The sequence below is a fragment of the Hemitrygon akajei genome, chromosome 9 (assembly GCF_048418815.1).
Source record: "Hemitrygon akajei chromosome 9, sHemAka1.3, whole genome shotgun sequence".
In the NCBI taxonomy this organism is placed as follows: domain Eukaryota; kingdom Metazoa; phylum Chordata; class Chondrichthyes; order Myliobatiformes; family Dasyatidae; genus Hemitrygon; species Hemitrygon akajei.
In genome coordinates this window covers 57,270,044-57,287,977 of record NC_133132.1, presented here as the reverse complement: position 1 = coordinate 57,287,977, position 17,934 = coordinate 57,270,044, and the positions used below count along the sequence as shown (strand labels likewise).

The window sequence follows — 17,934 nt, the reverse complement described above, 5'->3', positions numbered from 1 at the left end:
GACAGTGTTTTTCAGTTTCCAAAACCTACTCAGAACCTGTCCTCTAGAAAGCCAGTGCACCTCACAATGAAGGACGAGATCGCCATATTCCAAATCTAACATTTCACAATATTCTCTGAATTCTCGTCTGTTTAATCCTCTTGCTCGAATTTTATTCACGTATTTCACAACCAGTAACATAACATGCTGCAAATTTAAAGTTTTTCCACACAGTGACTCTTGGTGTATAATGCAGTGATATTTTAGTAGAGGATGATCTAAAAAGTTTTCAAGCAAAATTGTTGTCCCAGTAGCTTTACCTATCATTGACAACGCTCCATCAGTGCAAACAACGATGAGTTTACTAGAATCTAGTTGTAGATTTTCTAGGCATGATTTTACTTTGTCAAATATGTTTGAGCCTCTTGTTTTTCCATGAAGCGTCTCAAAACTGTTAAGTTCTTCAAAGATGCTAAAATTATTATCAATTCCCTTTATAAAAATGCTTAACTGGGCTAAATCATATATGTCAGCAGATTTGTCCAAAGCCAAAGAAAAGAAAGTACAAGCATGGACAAGGTCTTTCAGTTGCTCAGATACATCATGACAGAGTTCTTTGGTGCGTCTCGTAACTGTTTGCTTTGACAGAGCAATTTCGTCTACCTTCCTTTCAATATTTTTATCACCAAGACATCTTGCAAATATTTGAATTCAAGGTTTAACAATTTCTTCTGCATCAGAGAAAGACTTCCGTTTTTTGGCCAATGCTAAAGGAATTTCGTAGGACGCTTCTGTCATCGCCAAACTTTCACAACTTCTTTTAACAAAAATATTTTGTCTTCTTTTGATTTCTGACAAAACCGCTATAATTAAGAACTCATTTTCCCACTGTTCATTGAACTCACGCTTACTGTCACTTTCTGCTTTTCTTTAGCACTGTGATGGGTAACTGAATGTAAAAACAAGGCTTAATTTTCGAAATAAGTACGAAACTGCAAATGTTCACAAAGGACGAACAAAGCACAACTCCATAGTGCACAAGTGTCAATTGTAAATTGACTGGCAAAAATCTATGATTAACCACTGGTACAGACGCCTGGCACCTCAGGATCAAACAAGTATCAAACGGGTTATGGAACGACTGCAGAACAAAAGTCCTTATTTCCTAGCTCGACTCATTGTACATTTTTTAAATTGAAACCAGATTAATGTGAAAGAAGATAACATTCATCAAAAGATATGCATGAAATAATAAAATTGCTAAAAATAATTGCTAAGTTTTAGATTTATTCTCAGTAAAACCCATTTCTAGCTATAAGCTACTTGAATTCCTGCTATAGATTTTTTTTTCTACAAAGCGGTTTTTGGTCAATACTTTTTGCATGAGTAGGCTTCCTTTTTTATTATTATCACTGGGGTGCAATGCACCACTTGTAATCATTCAATGCACCGCTGCTGGCACATGCGCCATAGGTTGGCCATCGCTGGTCTAAAGGATGCAGTAGGTCAAAAAATCAGTTTAGCGCCTCCATGCAGTCAAATCAGGATTGGCAGGATCCATAAGCGGAAGAGCAGGCCTTACATTAGCTAGATACGTACCCTGTAACTACATTTAATAATCAGCTGTCTGGGCTAGTTACATATTCCCTATGAGGCATTCTGATTGGCTTAGAATGGTTTGGAGGTTCTGGTACACTCTCACCAAAATCTTGATGTGTGATAAAGGATGCATTATGCAGAGCCAGACTATCAATGCATCTTTTAATTTGGAGGGACAGTATCACACAATGTTTTCAATGAGACTCCATCAACAATACAACACCTCAATGATATTCCCACCATCAGCACACCTTCTCACTGACACTCCACCGTCAACACACCCTCTCATTGAGATTCACCCATCAACACAACTTCTCACTGAGATTCCACCATCAACAGACCCTCCCACTGAGACTCCACCATCAACACACCTTCCCGCTGAGACTCCACCATCAACACACCCTCCCACCGACACTCCACCATCAACACACCCTCTCACTGAGTCTCCACCATCAACATACCCTCTCACTGACACTCCACCATCAGTACACCTTCCCACTGACACTCCACCATCAACACACCCTCTCACTGACACTCCACCGTCAACACACCCTCCCACCGACACTCCACCATCAACACACCCTCTCACTGAGACTCCACCATCAACACACCCTCTCACTGACACACCACCATCAACACACCCTCTCACTGACACTCCACCATCAACACACCCTCTCACTGAGACTCCACCATCAACACACCCTCTCACTGACACACCACCATCAACACACCCTCTCACTGACACACCACCATCAACACACCCTCCAACTGAGACTCCACCATCAACACACCCTTCCACCGACACTCCACCATCAACACACCCTCCCACTGACACTCCACCATCAACACACCCTCCCACTGAGACTCCACCATCAACACACCCTTCCACCGACACTCCACCATCAACACACCCTCCCACTGACACTCCACCATCAACACACCCTCTCACTGACACACCACCATCAACACACCCTCCCACTGAGACTCCACCATCAACACACCCTCCCACTGACACTCCACCATCAACACACCCTCTTACTGACACTCCACAATCAACACACCCTCCCACTGAGACTCCACCATCAACACACCCTCTCACTGAGACTCCGCCATCAACACACCCTCTCACTGAGACCCCACCATCAACACACCCTCTCACTGACACTCCGCCATCAACACACCCTCTCACTGAGACTCCACCATCAACACACCCTCTCACTGAGACTCCACCATCACCACACCCTCTCAGAGACTCCACCATCAACACACCCTCCCACTGAGACTTCACCATCAACACACCCTCCCACTGACACTCCACCATCAACACACCCTCTCACTGACACTCCACCGTCAACACACCCTCCCACCGACACTCCACCATCAACACACCCTCCCACCGACACTCCACCATCAACACACCCTCTCACTGAGACTCCACCATCAACACACCCTCTCACTGACACACCACCATCAACACACCCTCTCACTGACACTCCACCATCAACACACCCTCTCATTGAGACTCCACCATCAACACACCCTCCCACCGACACTCCACCATCAACACACCCTCTCACTGACAGTCCATCATCAATGCATTCTATTGCAGTGTATTTCTGCCTCCATCAACCTTTCACACTCCTGTCCTCATAATACCCTCAGATTTGCTTTAATGTCTCTTTGTTGCTGGTGATTTTAAAAAAAATCACATGGAATGAACCTGTGGTCTCCATGCAGTAAATTGGTCACATATCGGCATACACACAATCCCTAATAGAAATGTTGCAGAGTTTGGTGAGTGAACTGTGGAGGCAGAATCCACAATGACTGACAGGCAACACATCTTTGGCATTTGATCTCCTTTAACCTTGACTTTTCTTGCAGAGTGCATCTGCACTCTTTGTGAAAGTCTCTTCTAGCATTGATGTTCCAGGCATACTATTCAGGAGAAGATTACATGCCACAGTGCGCAGAGAGAGATACCGACTGCATTGGGAATTACATTGACATGATCCGCTAGATAATGCAGAGGCCCAGGGTTTAATGATACTTTTTGCTTCCCTGCAGGACAACCTGGAGTTCCGGCTACATCTGCGATATGAATTCCTCATGTTGGGAATTCAACCAGTGATTGACAAGTTGCGAAGCCATGACAATGCAACGTTAGACAGGTACCCTGACATGCACCAGCCCATGAACACAGCCCACATCAATCAACTTTCTGCATCTGGAGTGGGGGTGGGATTTGGAAGTTGAGGTTTAGGCTATTCGTTTATAATTGGAGTATTCCTCACCAAGTAAATCTTGAAGTGCAGGAGAATGAGGATGATATAAAATCATGAGGAATATACACAGAGTTCCTGGCATAGGTGTAAAGTGAGTGGGGAGATATTTATTAGGAACCTGAGGAGCAATTTATTTTCACTTACCAGGTGGTCTGTGTACAGAATGAGCTGCCAGAAAAAGTAGTTGAGGTAGAAGAGTAACAACATTTAAAGGGCACTTGGACAGGAGCATTGATCAGAAAGACTTAATACAGGCAAAAGGGTTGACCTTAGATGGGGGTTCTGTCAGATTAGACTATTTGGGTCAAAGGGCCTGTTTCCAGTCTCTGTGACTCTACGACTTTAAGCTGAAGATGAGGGATTGTTGGAGCAATTTGCAAGGTTGAATACAAATTGGTAGAGGGATGGGAAATTGAAGCAGCAAAACACTAGAAGCTTCATTTGGCCATGTGCTCAACTAATGAGTGCTTGTGTTTCTCCAGTGTAGAGGAGACCTCATTGTGAGTACCAAATGCAATACACTAAATAGGAATGTCGTGGAGAACCCAAAGACAGACTGAGTGATCATTTTGATATCTCTATTCAATCTGCAGCTCTGTTTCTCTCTTCACAGTTGATTCCTGACCCTTTGAGGACTTACAACACTTTTTGTTTCTATTTCATAAAATAAGGAAATAAATCAGATTCAGATTCAGTTTATTGTCATTTTAAAACCACAAATGCAATGCATTTAAAAAATGAGACAACATTCCTCCAGAATGATATCAACAAAGCATATGACAAAACAGACTACACCAGAAAATCCACATAACATTTGGCAATCCCCAATCCAGAGTCCGGAGAGGCTTCTGCAATGCAATAGGAATAGAATGTGAGATTGGGTCAGGATCACTCCTCAGAGAGCTAGCATGGGTAATTGGACAATTGCCCTTCTTTGCAATGAGAACTCCATGATCCTGTGATTCTATTCTCAGAAAAGTGGCAGTTGTAAAATTATGAGGGAGAGCATTTATAAAACATGTTCTGTGCAGATAAGATGGATTGTTGCAGTCCATTCCTCAGGTTTGGGAAGTCAAAAAGCTCAAAGAACAGAGTATATTTATTATGGAAGTATGGATACATTAAACAACCTTGAGATTCGTCTCCTTCCAGCCCACTACAAAATAAAGTAACCCAGAAGAATCCATATAAACAAACGAAGACTGTCAAACACCCAATGTGCAGAGAAAAAAATCCTGCAATCAATAAGCAAATTGCTTTTTGTACGCTGGCCTTTATAAATCAGAGCATTGAGTATAGGAGTTGGGATGTAATGTTAAAATTGTACAAGGCATTGTTGAGGCCAAATTTGGAGTATTGTGTACAGTTCTGGTCACCAAATTATAGGAAAGATGTCAACAAAATAGAGTACAGAATTTACTAGAATGTTACCTGGGTTTTAGCACCTAAGTTACAGGGAAAGATTGAACAAGTTAGGTCTTTATTCTTTGGAGCGTAGAAGGTTGAGGGGGGACTTGATAGAGGTATTTAAAATTATGAGGGGGATAGATAGAGTTGACATGGATAGGCTTTTTCCATTGAGAGTGTGGAGAATCAAACAAGAAGGACATGAGTTGAGAGTTAAGGGGCAAAAGTTTAGGGGTAACACGAGGGGGAACTTCTTTACAGAGAGTGGTAGCTGTGTGGAACGAGCTTCCAGCAGAAGTGGTAGAGGCAGGTTCAATGTTGTCATTTAAAAAATTGGATAGGTATATGGACAGGAAAGGAATGGAGGGTTATAGGCTGAGTGCAGGTCGGTGGGACTAGGTGAGAGTAAGCATTCGGCACGGACTAGAAGGGCCGAGATGGCCTCTTTCCATGCTGTAATTGATGCATGGTTATATGGTTAAATAGCACTCTGAACTGAAGTCCTCAAAAAGAGTTCGTCCACGGACCCTTAGTTCAGTGCAGAGCGGAGCAGCATGCTGAACTGGCCCAACCCATACCTCGGGCTCTGACACCCTAACCTTTTCAATTTGGCCCAGCACCTAAATTGTCATCTAAATATTGGTTTCAGTCAGCTTGATACACTCCAGGGCCTGGACCCTGCTGCCTCGATTTAGTCTGTATCTAAAAACTAGAAGGCCTAGGTTTAACGTGAGAGGATAAATCTTAAAGGAGACCTGAAAGGCAACTTTTTCACTGAGTGATGTACATGTTGAATGAGCTGCCAGTGGAAGTAGTAGAGCAGATGCAGTTAGAGTGTTTCAAAGACACTCAAAGAGGTGTATAGATGGGAAGGGTTTAGAGGGAAATGGGCCAAATGCAGACAAATGGAACTAACTCAGGAAGGTACCTTGGCCAACATGGATGAGTTGGGTTGAATGGCCTAATTCTGTGCCGTATAACTCTATGATTCTATGAGATTTAATGCTCACAGTCAAGATGGATTTGGGTAGAATAAATAAGAGGAACTGCTTAAACTAGCAGGCAGTTTGTTTACACTTGTAGATAATTGGCAAAATAACAGTGGTGATGGAGAGAATTTCCTTTGCATAATCAGATGTTGTGATCTCAAGCTTGCTGCCCAAAAAGGCAAGTTCAATATTGCAAAAGGAACTGGGTAAATATTTAAAAAGGAAAATATCTGCAAATAAGGCAGGACCATGGGGACTATTTAGAGAACTCTTTCAAAAGAGCTGGCACAGGTGTGACAGGCAATAGAGGCTGCTTTGACTCTGAATGATTCCTGTGCCCAAACTAAACCAAGTTCTTGAAAATCAAAAAAAAAATCTGCTGGAAATCAGAAATAAAAACAGAAAAACAAGTTAGTTTGTTTTCTTTCCTTCCCAGATGTGAGGAAGGGTCTTTGACCTGAGATATTAACCCTTTCCATTTCCACAGACAATCCTGACCTGCTGAGTATTTCCAGAATTATTTTCGTTTTTTAATTCCAAACCCTGGCTGCTGCCTTAGTGTGGTAAACTATGTATACCTGTCTGGACACGCCCCTCTGCTGACTGCTCCTGTGGCTCCTCCCACAGACTCCCATATAAAGGTGATTGGAGGCACTGCTCTTCCCTCAGTCTCCAGGATGTTGTGGTCTCCTTTGCTACTAATAAAAGCCTATCATTCACCTCCCGTCTCCCAGAGTTATTGATGGTGCATCAGTTAGTTCCTCAGTCACTCCCCATATTTCTGCAGGCAGCAAAGAGGGACACTGCCTGCTGTCAATTCCAATCTGCCACCCTAGAATATGGAAACAGAGAAAGAGCCAAAACTCTAGCATTGGGAGACTTTGTGTTCCTCTGTATCACCCTCCAAAGGATCCTGCCTACTTACCCTCTGTTACAGCAGTACTGAATTTTGGAAATGGGAAGGGGTTGGGGTAGTGGGATTATGGGGGAGACAGTATAAAGGGGAAAAAAAAGACATCACATTTTCAAACACTGAATTGAATAGTGCTACTGAAGGAGGAACAGGGCAAACCAGCCTTGGTTGGGGCCAAGAAGAGCGGATCTGGAAGGGGTTAACCAAATGATAATTGGTAGAACCATGATAATGACAATTGCCTAATGTGGGCAGTGAATTTAAGATGCAGAACATGATAATAGAGGAAGGTTTCACCCATCAACTTCCCTCCCTACATCTGGTTCCTTCTGCTATTCTCTCCCATTATAGTTCCCATTATCATCATCCTTACTTATCAGATTCTTGCATCTGTAGCCTTTGTATTCCTACTTACTACCATCCAACATCTATATCCAACTTTCATCCTCTCCTCTCCCTACCTGGCTGCACTTTGCACTGTAGCCATTTTGCATCTATTATCCGCCTCCCAACTCAATCCCACCACCTCCAGCAGCACAACTTGGCTCCATCTCCCCAGTATCCTTCAGCCTACCAATAACCTACAGCCAACCCCTGACTCGCCCTTCTCCTCTTTATACTGGCTATGTCCCCTCTCCACTCTCACTCCTGATGCAAGGTTTCATTCTGAAACATCAACTTCCCTCTCAGAGATGCTGTCTGACCCGCTGAGTTCCTCCAGCAGGTTGTTTCAAGTTCAAGATTTTTGTTATTCAACCGAATGCATGTCTGCCGCCAAAGAAATCAATGTTCCTCTGGACCAAGGTGCATAACACAAAACATATAACTCATACACAACATATGAAATAATATTACCACATATAAAATAATATATATTCCAAAAGATTGACACTTAGCATAAGGTGCATTTAGGGTACAAGTTAAAAAGCAAACAGTATTACGCTACTAGTGCTTCATAAGTGATGAGACCTGGGTTCCTGTCCCACGTAGAGAGTCATGCTCCAAGACTGCATGAGACAAGTCTGGGATAAGAATGTAACACCTGACCTCTGACCTCTGGCTTCTGCCTGCACTGTTTCTTTGTGGATCAGTATGAATTGTGGGATTATTCATTCCATCCTGTAACATAGTGTTAGTAGCTTCATGCACAACATTCTGATGATGTGTTTTGCATTTCCATAACTCCTTGCGAAGAAACATTCCACCTTGGTATGAAATCTGGTTTTCCACTATCTCTTAAAGCAAAGCATCTATCCTGTAAGTGCTGTATACAATCACATGCTGAGAAACAGCAAGGTATTTGAGGTCAGTGAAGTGCTGGTTGAGGTAAAGGTTGAGGATAGACATGAGCACTGACCACTTTGCTTGTTATCTTTGCCTTCAGGCACTTAGACTTTTTTGAGATGGTGCGAAATGAGGATGAGAGTGAACTAGCAAAGCGACTTGACATGGTGAGTGACAATGGTCCACATCAACCTAGACCTCAAGGGGAACCTGGCTAAGTGGTTTAACATTATTTGTCACCATTGGATTCCATTTTATATATATATAAGGTTTTGTGTCCTGGATGTCTTGTTTTATGATAAACAGCTCACTACATTATTTGGTACATGATGGACTTTGGTGAAATGGGCAGTATTGCTACATCAAAGAGATTAGGTACCTAACAAAGTCTGAGATGGCTGTGCTCTCGAGAAATATCATCAAACTGGACTCATTCTTCTGATTTTGGAATCATGAAGGAATAGGAGCAGGGTTAGGCCATTCAGCCCTGCATATCTGCTCCACCTATCGATATGATCATAGCTGATCCTCTCTTATCAGTATGATGTTCCCACTGTTGTCACAACACCCCCTCTGTCTCCAATTTTGTATCCAAGCATCTTTCTACATCATCCTTAAATACATTCAAAGACTTGCCCTCTCTGTGTGCAGAGAATCCCATGTCTCAGTGTTCACTCATACTCCACTGTGTTCCCCAGCCGGATCAAACACATTCCAGCTTTCAACTAATCGAGCCTGGTCAGAATTTAGGATGTTTCAATGGGATACCCACACGTTCTTCAGAATTCTGTTGGATATAGGGCTGGTCAACCCAATTCCTCCTCTTCCAGCAGTCCTTACCACTTCAGGAACTGGTCTACATAACTTGGTTGTATCCCCCTTTCTGGCAGTTGTGCCTTGAGAGGGAGACCTACACTGCCCACAGTTCTCCTCTGTGTGGTCCTGGATGAAGGCAATAGTTAATCAAGCCTCAAAACCTTGCGAGGACACAGCATTCAAGAGAAGGTTGCTGAACCCCTCAAGACTGCTCAGATTTTCACAGACTGTCTCTTAAAATTTGTCGACCTTTGCCTATACTTCTTGATGAGATTATTCCAAACTGTGCTCAGTGAACCTGCTTCATTTTCCTCTAAGTACATTTGAGGCCATGTAAGTCTTGGCTAACTGTGCCCTGACTCACACCAAGAGTGGTTCAATCATCATTCCTCTGCTTTCTGGGCTATATGAGCTCCAAATAAAGTAACACCCTTGTTTTAACATTCTTCTTCTTCAAAACCCTTCATCATGAAAAACCAGCCTCCCCTCTACAAACTCTATCTACACTTCCAGCTGCCTCAGAAAAGCAGCCAGGATGATGAAAGCCCCCTCACTCCGAACACTGAGATTGAGATTTATTTACATTGAACCATACAGTGAAATGTGGCGTTTGCGTTAACAACCAACACAACCGAGGGATGTGCTGTCACAAATTCTGCTGCCAACAAAGCATGCACACAATGCTCGGCAGAAAACACAGAAGACAACAAGCAACAAAAGCACTTTTTTCCCTCCCACCTACACGCACCCTACTTCCTTCTGGCTGAAGATACAAAAGCTTGAACACACCCACTCACAGCCTCAAGGGCAGCTTCTAACCCACTGTAAAAAGACACTGTAAACAGGACAAACCTGTTTTACAATAAAGTTGAACTCTTAACATCACAATCTATTGTGTTATGGGCCTTGTACCTTATTGTCTGCCTGCACTGCACTTTCTTTGTAATTGTAACGTTAGGTTCTGCATTCTGTTACTGCTTTTGCCTTTGTGCGCCCTCAATGTACTGATGTGATGAAATGATCTGTTTGCATGACATGCAAAACAAAGTTTTTCGTTTTACCTCAGTACACTTGACAATCATAAATCAATTACCAATTACTTGGCTCTCACCACCTCTATTTCTCTCTAAGCACAAAACTTTGAGATCTTGTGTTGCTGCAATGCTGGCCTCTTGACCCCCCACTTTAGTCGCTTGGTCTTTGGCAGCTGTGCTGTCAGTTACCAAAGCCCCCCCAAGTTTTGAAATTCCCTCTTTAACCTTCCCTGCTCCTAAACTTAAAAGCTGAATATTCAGTCACCTGCCCGTTCACGCCTTGGTGAGCAGTTTTGGTCAGTGCCATGTGAGGTACCTTGGAAGGGTTTGGGATGGTTAAAGTGGCCTATATACATAGATGCACATGGTTGTTAGCATGCTTGATGTCTTCCCTCTGTGAGCTGTTGTGTCAAATGACAGTTCATTCCTGTAAAACCATGAGATGTAACTCATTCCTTCTGCGCTCAGGTACACATCGACACCAGGAGCACTAGTCAGATGTTTGATGTGATTCGGAAGAAGCTGAGTCACACAGATGCCTACCCACATTTGGTTTCTGTGCTTCAGCATTGTCTTCAAATGCCCTGTAAGTGGAGTTCTTCTTCTCTGTTTTTGTATTCCCTTGAATTACTTCTTGAATCCTGATCTAACTGCATTCCAGATATCAAATACTCGTGTAAAGATGTTTTCCTCACAGATTCTATGTAAAATACATTCTTTTCACTTTCTACCTATGCTCTCTTGGTTTTAATAGCTGTTGATATTTGACATGGATTTGGTGAACCAAAGGATTGTATCTCTCCTAGACAAAAGAGTACATACTAAAGCAGGCCAGTTGTTGAATATGAACCTCTTTAGGATGGTCTGAAAAACACAACACAGATGCAAGCCCATCTTTCACATCCCAGAGTTTATTAAATTCTCAGTGCACGAACTTAATGGAATCTGTGTTGAGAAGGGGCTGAAATTTGGGCAGTGCTCCTTCTTGCATCTTCACAAGGCAGAGCCAGTTTTAATAAACCATTAGAGTATAGAGTTATACAGTACAGAAGCTGGTCCTTCAGCCCAACCCGTCTGTGTTGACCATTGCTTACCCAGTTTGTGTACATTTGACCCATATCCCTCTAAACCAGGGGTTCCCAACCCTTTTTATACCATTGATCCTACCATTAACCAAGAGGTCTGTAGACCCCAGTTTGGGAACCCCGACTCTAAACGTTTTCTATCCATGTACTTGTCCAAATGAATTTTTGATGTTGTAATTGTGTCCACCTTTACCACGTCCTTTGGCTGCCTATTCGACATACCTAGCACCATCACCGTTCCTTGAAATCTTTTCCCTTTCACCTTCTATCTTTGCCCTACCATGGAAAAAAAGAAGACTGTGAACCATTCACCTTATGTATGCCTCGCATGACTTAAATGTGCAGTAATCAGACTCCTATGCTCCAGGGAAAAAAAGTCCCCAGGATGTCCAGTCTTTTCCTAATAACTCAAGCCCTCCAGCACCAGTAACAGCTTCATGAATATTTTCTGCACCCTTTCCACAAGTGCAAGAATCTCAGAGGAGAGGACAAAGTTACAAGATTAGCAAGTGAGGTGTGTAGGAATTTCTCCACATGGATGGTGGTGAATCTCTGTAATTCTCTATCCCCGAAGGTTGTGGAGGTTAGGCAATTGGGACTATGTAAGGAGGAGTCGATACATTTTTGAAACAACAGCGAATTGAGGGCAGTGTGGAACTGGCACAAAAGAGGAGTTTGAGGCCTTGGACAGATCAGTGTCGATCATACTGAATGGCAGAGCAGGTGGGAGGGACCAGGTGTGTTCTTATGTTGTTCGCTGTTGATTCCTGACTTGTCCTACAGGGAAGAGGAACGGAACCAATTGCCAGCACTGGCAGCTCCTGGACAGGATACTACAACAGATAGTGCTGCAGGACGAGAAGGGAGAAGATCCCGATGTTGCACCGCTGGAGAACTTCAATGTGAAGAACATCATTCGGATGTGAGTGTTGCTTGATGCTGGCGAGTGAGACTTCATACGTCTGTGTAGTACTCACTTAAAGGACTTCCTACACGTGTGTGATATCCACTTAAAGGAAATATCATTGACGGGTAGATGGGAGTTGGGGGTGGGGTGGACGACCCAGTATTGAATTTCAACCCTAGAGTTCCTTGACTTACTTTATTTCTTGTCCCTGGAACTTCAAAAACTGAAAATTCGCATCCTTCCCCTCAAATCCTTCCTCAAACTCATATCTCCACAATGCAGGCATCTACCTTAGTCCTCCAAATCTAATAACTCCTCTAATTCCAGCCTTGTTGACATCCCATTGAATTTAATTGCTCTATCATTGGCGGCCATGCCTTTAGCATGAGGGGGGTTGGAGCCGCCAAGGAGATCCCTCCCTGGTCCTGCTCACCTCTCCGCTCCCTTAAAATTCATGTCCATGACCAATCCCTTGGTTAGTCAGCCTAATATCTTATTCTTTGCCCTTACTAGGAATGAAGTTTTCAGGTGTGTACTGCCAGACTGTGAAAACCCCGGGTGGAATGGAGCACCTGGCAAAGCAATTATGTTCAAAAGATATTTAGAGAAGAACATAGATAGGAGTTGATTAGAGAGAGAGATGGGCCAAACACAGACAAATAGGAGTAGCTCAGGTTGAGAACTTGGTCAGCATGGGTCAGTTGGGCTGAATGGCCTGTTTCCATGCTGTCTGGCACTATTTTTCCACAATGACCTCATGTCAAATGTTTTGGGATGCTGCATGACCCTCTTAGTGCAATATTATTGTCCTCAGTGTGGACAGTCTTTTTTTTTTGATCGCCTAACCTGGACCTGAGTGGAACTGGCTGCTGCTTCTTGGCCGACGGGCAGCTCAGTGGCTCAGCTCGTCGAGCTGCTAACTCAGAACTCCAGAGACCCAGCTTCACTCCTCACCGCAACACTGGCTGTGCATTCTCCCAGTGCTTCGCTCTGGGGACTCCCATTTCTTTCCACATCCTAAAATTGTGCTGGCTGGTGGGATACTGGCCACTGTAAATTGGCCTAACGTGTGTGAGAGGTAGAACCTGAGGGTGTTGTTGGGAATGAAGACAGGATAAAAGATTAGGATTAATGTAGGATTAGTGTAAATCGTTGACATGGGCTTAGTGCTGTATGACTGTGACAGAGACATTACAGTGCCCAGGCTGTTGAAGGTACAGAACAATGGTCCTTCCCCTTCCCCATACTTCCCTGCCCCCTCCACTCCCACTGTCCAGGGGGTGATTAATTAGTGAGCACCATTTGAGAGAAAAGACAGAAGGTGAGCCAACCTGTTAAAAAGTAATCTCCTCACTGCCATTCCATTTCCCGTACACACTGGTGAAGTGTCTGTTGCTCTCACGTGGCTGTCATCCATTGGCCTATGGGTTGCACTCAAATAAGTTGGAAGGTTATGGGTTCAAGTTTCAACCTGGAGACATGCATAGAGAAATTTTGGCCGATGTTCGATTACGTCCTTGAGGGAGGGCTTCACCGTTATCATTTGGATAAGATGTCATTATTTCAAAAGAAAGCAAGAGTTATGTCTGTGGTATCCTAGCCGGTAATTATCTTACAACCAACCCAAATACAATGATCTGGTTGTTATCACGTTGTGGGTCTCGCTGTGTGAAGATTAATGATTGTGATGACCAGAATGCTTGTGTGTCCACTCTTCTGAAGAATGGTGCATAATCAAAAATTAAAACAGCATGGAAACAGGCCCTTTACCTCAAAGTCCATGCCAACCAAGATTTCCAGTAAAGCTAGTCCCACTTACTTGCATTTGGACCATATTTCACTAAACTTTTCCTATCCATGTACTTGCCTAAATGCCTTTTTAATGTTGTTAATGTACCTGCATCAAGCATATTCTCTGCAAGCTCATTTCACATATCCATCATTCTCTGTGTGAAGAATTTACCCTTTAAGTCCTTTTTAAATCTTTCTCTTCTCACCTTAAATTTAAAGCACCTAGGTTTTAGTTTGTCTTCCCAGAAAACAGACTGGGTGTATTCACCTGTCTATGCCCTATGAATTGATGCACCTCTATAAGGTAACAATTCAGTTTCCAATGCTCCAAAGAATAAAGTCCAAGCCTGTATCTCCCTGTAGCTCATATCCTTGGGTCTTAACAACATTCTCAAAAAAACTTCTTTGTCCACTTTCAGGATAAATAACATCTTCCCTACAACAAGGCATCTAAAACTGTGGACAGTCCTCTAGGTGTGGCCATACCAACCGTGCTCCATGTAATTAGATTTAGAAAATGCTGGGATATTTAAAGATCTGTACTAGGTGGTCATCATGGACATGGTTGGCCAAAGAGCTTGCTTCCATTTGATGATTCTAAAAGAGAAGTGAGAAACTGTAAGCTTTTGTTCCTTTTGAGTATTCCATCCTAAGAGTAGTACTTGACTTCTATCAATATCAATTGATGGCATTTCCAGTGAGGTAGCATACTTCATCAATATCATGGGTGTTCCAACCCAATGGAACCCAATGAAATTTTTTTCATTCATCTCTATATCTTGTTTATTTCCTCGGTTTGCATGGGTAAGGGTTTTACTGCAGAGTATGGGTGAACACTGATTTATTTACTGAGTAGCCTAATGGATGTGCAACCTTTCGACTTCTTCAGGTTGGTGAACGAGAATGAGGTGAAACAGTGGAAAGATCAAGCGGAGAAGTTCAGGAAAGGTAGGGAACCTTGCTGAGAAAGCATTCCATACAATCCTTATATTCCATGTGGTGGTGGTTGGGCCTGACCTGAGTTTTTTGACCACCTTACTTCCAATCGCTTCACAAGTTGGTTCCCACAACACCCCCCCCCCCCCCATAGAATATGGAGGAAAGAACAACAACATCTTTCACCAAATTTGTGAGCAGTTCTCGATGACTGAACTCCAGTCAGTCCAGTTTAGGAGTCCTTAAATTTTTGCACCTATGATCAACCTCTGGATTGAGGTAAGTCAGAGGCATCTTTTCACAGAAGAAATATGTACTCTATTTTTAGGGACTTCCAGCACATGGAACATAGAGTAGTACAACACAGGAACTGGCCCTTTAGCCTATAATGTCTGTGCTGATGCTAATTTAAACTAATCCCAATGTGCCGTCACATGGAATATATATCCCTCCAGGTATCTGTCTAAATGCCTCTTAAATATTGCTATTGTATATGCCCACACCTCCTTTCCTGGCAGGGTGTTTATATGTAAAATAGTTAACTTCTCACATCCCCTTGAAATGTTCTACCTCCCAAAATCTATGCCCTCTAGTATTTGTCCACCCTAGGAAAAAAAGTCTGATTTCCTACCCGTACTTCCATCAGTTTGCCTATCCTCTGGTGCTCCAGGGAATACAATCCAAGTTTGCTCAACCTCTCCTTATAGCTAATGCTATCAAATCCAGGCAGCATTCTGGTGAAACTCTGCTGCCTTAATACTGGCCTTATAGAGTTGGTATTTTCTCTGGTCTGTGCATGGAATGTGCGGCCAGGGTTGATGGTGGAGACTGATATGATAGAGGTGTTTAAGAGGCACAAGAGAATGTAGGAAATGGAATGATATTTACCTTGTACAAGCAGAAGGGGTTAGTTTAATTAGGCATCATTGGCTTAATTAATTCAGCACAACATCATGAACCAAAAGGCTTGATCCTGTGGTATGTTATAGTGTTCTATATCAACATTGTATGTTGTCTCAGAGCAGATAATTTAACACAGTAAATGCAAAGCACATGAAGAGTTGATCTTCACATCATATCTGAGACACCAACAATAACAGTAACTTGGAGACTCCAGCCCAATTCAGATGAGATGCCGAGCTTTTATCGTTATACGTTTGTGAGATGTCACCATTACATGAGGGTTAAAAGCTAGTATGAATTGCCTGCTCCTAATATCCCTTGAGAAAATGGTGGCGAGCCCCCTTCTTTGAACTCTGGTGCCTTTTTAGTGAAGGCCTTGCACGGTACCACTGAGGAGAGAATTATGTGGTTTCGACCCAGTGTATTTCCAGGATGATGTGTAACTAGGAGGGAAACATAGGGGGTGAGTCCTTATGAGTCTGCTACCTTTTGCCCTTCTTAGACAGGCATTATGGGTTTATATAAGTAAGCCTTGGAATTAACCATATAGCCATATAACAATCACAGCACGGAAACAGGCCATTCCGGCCCTCCTAGTCCGTGCTGAACTCTTAATCTCACCTAGTCCCACCTACCCGCACTCAGCCCATAACCCTCCACTCCTTTCCTGTCCATATACCTATCCAATTTTACCTTAAATGACACAACTGAACTGGCCTCTACTACTTCTACAGGAAGCTCATTCCACACAGCTATCACTCTCTGAGTAAAGAAATATCCCCTCGTGTTTCCCTTAAACTTTTGCCCCCTAACTCTCATTTAAGGATCAGACGAATTCAGTAAATGACTCATGATTCATACTACTCTTCCAGAGTGTGAGAGGTTCCTAGTATTTGCCATCCAGTGTTTTTATCAGTTCCCCCATTGTTCATTTTGCAGGTTGTGGAATAAAGGCTTTCTCCTGAGGTGTGTCTTATCCTCCTGTGTGGGTGTGTGATTTTGGAATTCTTTTTCTCAGATCACATAGAACTATTAGCCAGATTGGAAAAGAAGGAGAGGGAGTGTGAGACCAAAACCCAGGAGAAGGACGAAATGATGAAGACCCTCAATAAGATGAAAGACAAGCTACAGAAAGAGTCAATGGAGTTGCGACAGGCGAGGGATCAAGTGATGGAACTCAGTGCACGTCTGAATGACCTTGCAGACTCGGTAAGGACAGCATGTCCCCCTCCTTCACTTCTTCCGCCATCACCTCAGTCACGGGGTAGAACCCTTGCCTGGTGAGAAGAGCATTTCCCTGAGTAACTTAGTCACAAAGTGTCATTTCAAGCTGCCTTCTGGAGATGTTTTAAGTTCCTCTTTACAAAACAATTTACACCATTCAGCCAGGTTTCAATATCACTGTTGTTGCAGTAAAACAAATGTGCCTGGACTATTTACACAGCAAGCTCCCATAAACTGCTCATCAGCTACTGCTGGAGGTACTTCTGCTCACCTTAACCATGCTGACCATCAAGCATCAGCAGGCTAAGGAACAAATGCTGGTTAATCCCATTACTATCGCTTGGACTTCAATGGTCACCATGAACATGGTGAGCCAGAGAGTCTGTTTCTGTGATGTATTAGACAGGCGTATAATACATGTGATGTATTAGACAGGTGTATAATACATGTGACGTATTAGCCTGTCATACTAACTCCTAAACAAATCTGGTTTTATTCTCTCCACAGTTCCATCAACCCTGCCCAAATTCTACCACTCACCCATGTACCTGGGATAATTTACTATGACCAATTAACCGACCCACATCATTGGAATATAAAAGAAAACCTTAGTGTCCAGAGGAAGCCCACACGATTAACAAGGGGAGTGTGCAAACTCCACGCAGGCAGCACCTCACTGGCTTGGGTCTTTGAAGCTTACAAATGTGCCATCTGTGGCTCTAGATTCACATCAACCATGATCCCTCTTAACTCAGCCCAAAACCTTCTTACTGAACATAGGG

General features: G+C 43.1%; 1 protein-coding gene across 7 annotated transcripts in view; it reads left to right on the top strand.

Moving 5' to 3' along the window:
* Positions 1-17,934, top strand: part of daam2 (dishevelled associated activator of morphogenesis 2) — a 310,967-nt gene that overhangs the window by 197,431 nt on the left and 95,602 nt on the right. For all 7 annotated transcript variants that reach the window (XM_073056055.1, XM_073056054.1, XM_073056049.1 and 4 more), the window contains 6 exons: positions 3,646-3,749; positions 8,557-8,623; positions 10,775-10,892; positions 12,175-12,313; positions 14,979-15,037; positions 16,947-17,137. In XM_073056055.1, the coding sequence (XP_072912156.1) occupies positions 3,646-3,749; positions 8,557-8,623; positions 10,775-10,892; positions 12,175-12,313; positions 14,979-15,037; positions 16,947-17,137 (678 nt within the window). The remainder of the gene's footprint in view (positions 1-3,645; positions 3,750-8,556; positions 8,624-10,774; positions 10,893-12,174; positions 12,314-14,978; positions 15,038-16,946; positions 17,138-17,934) is intronic.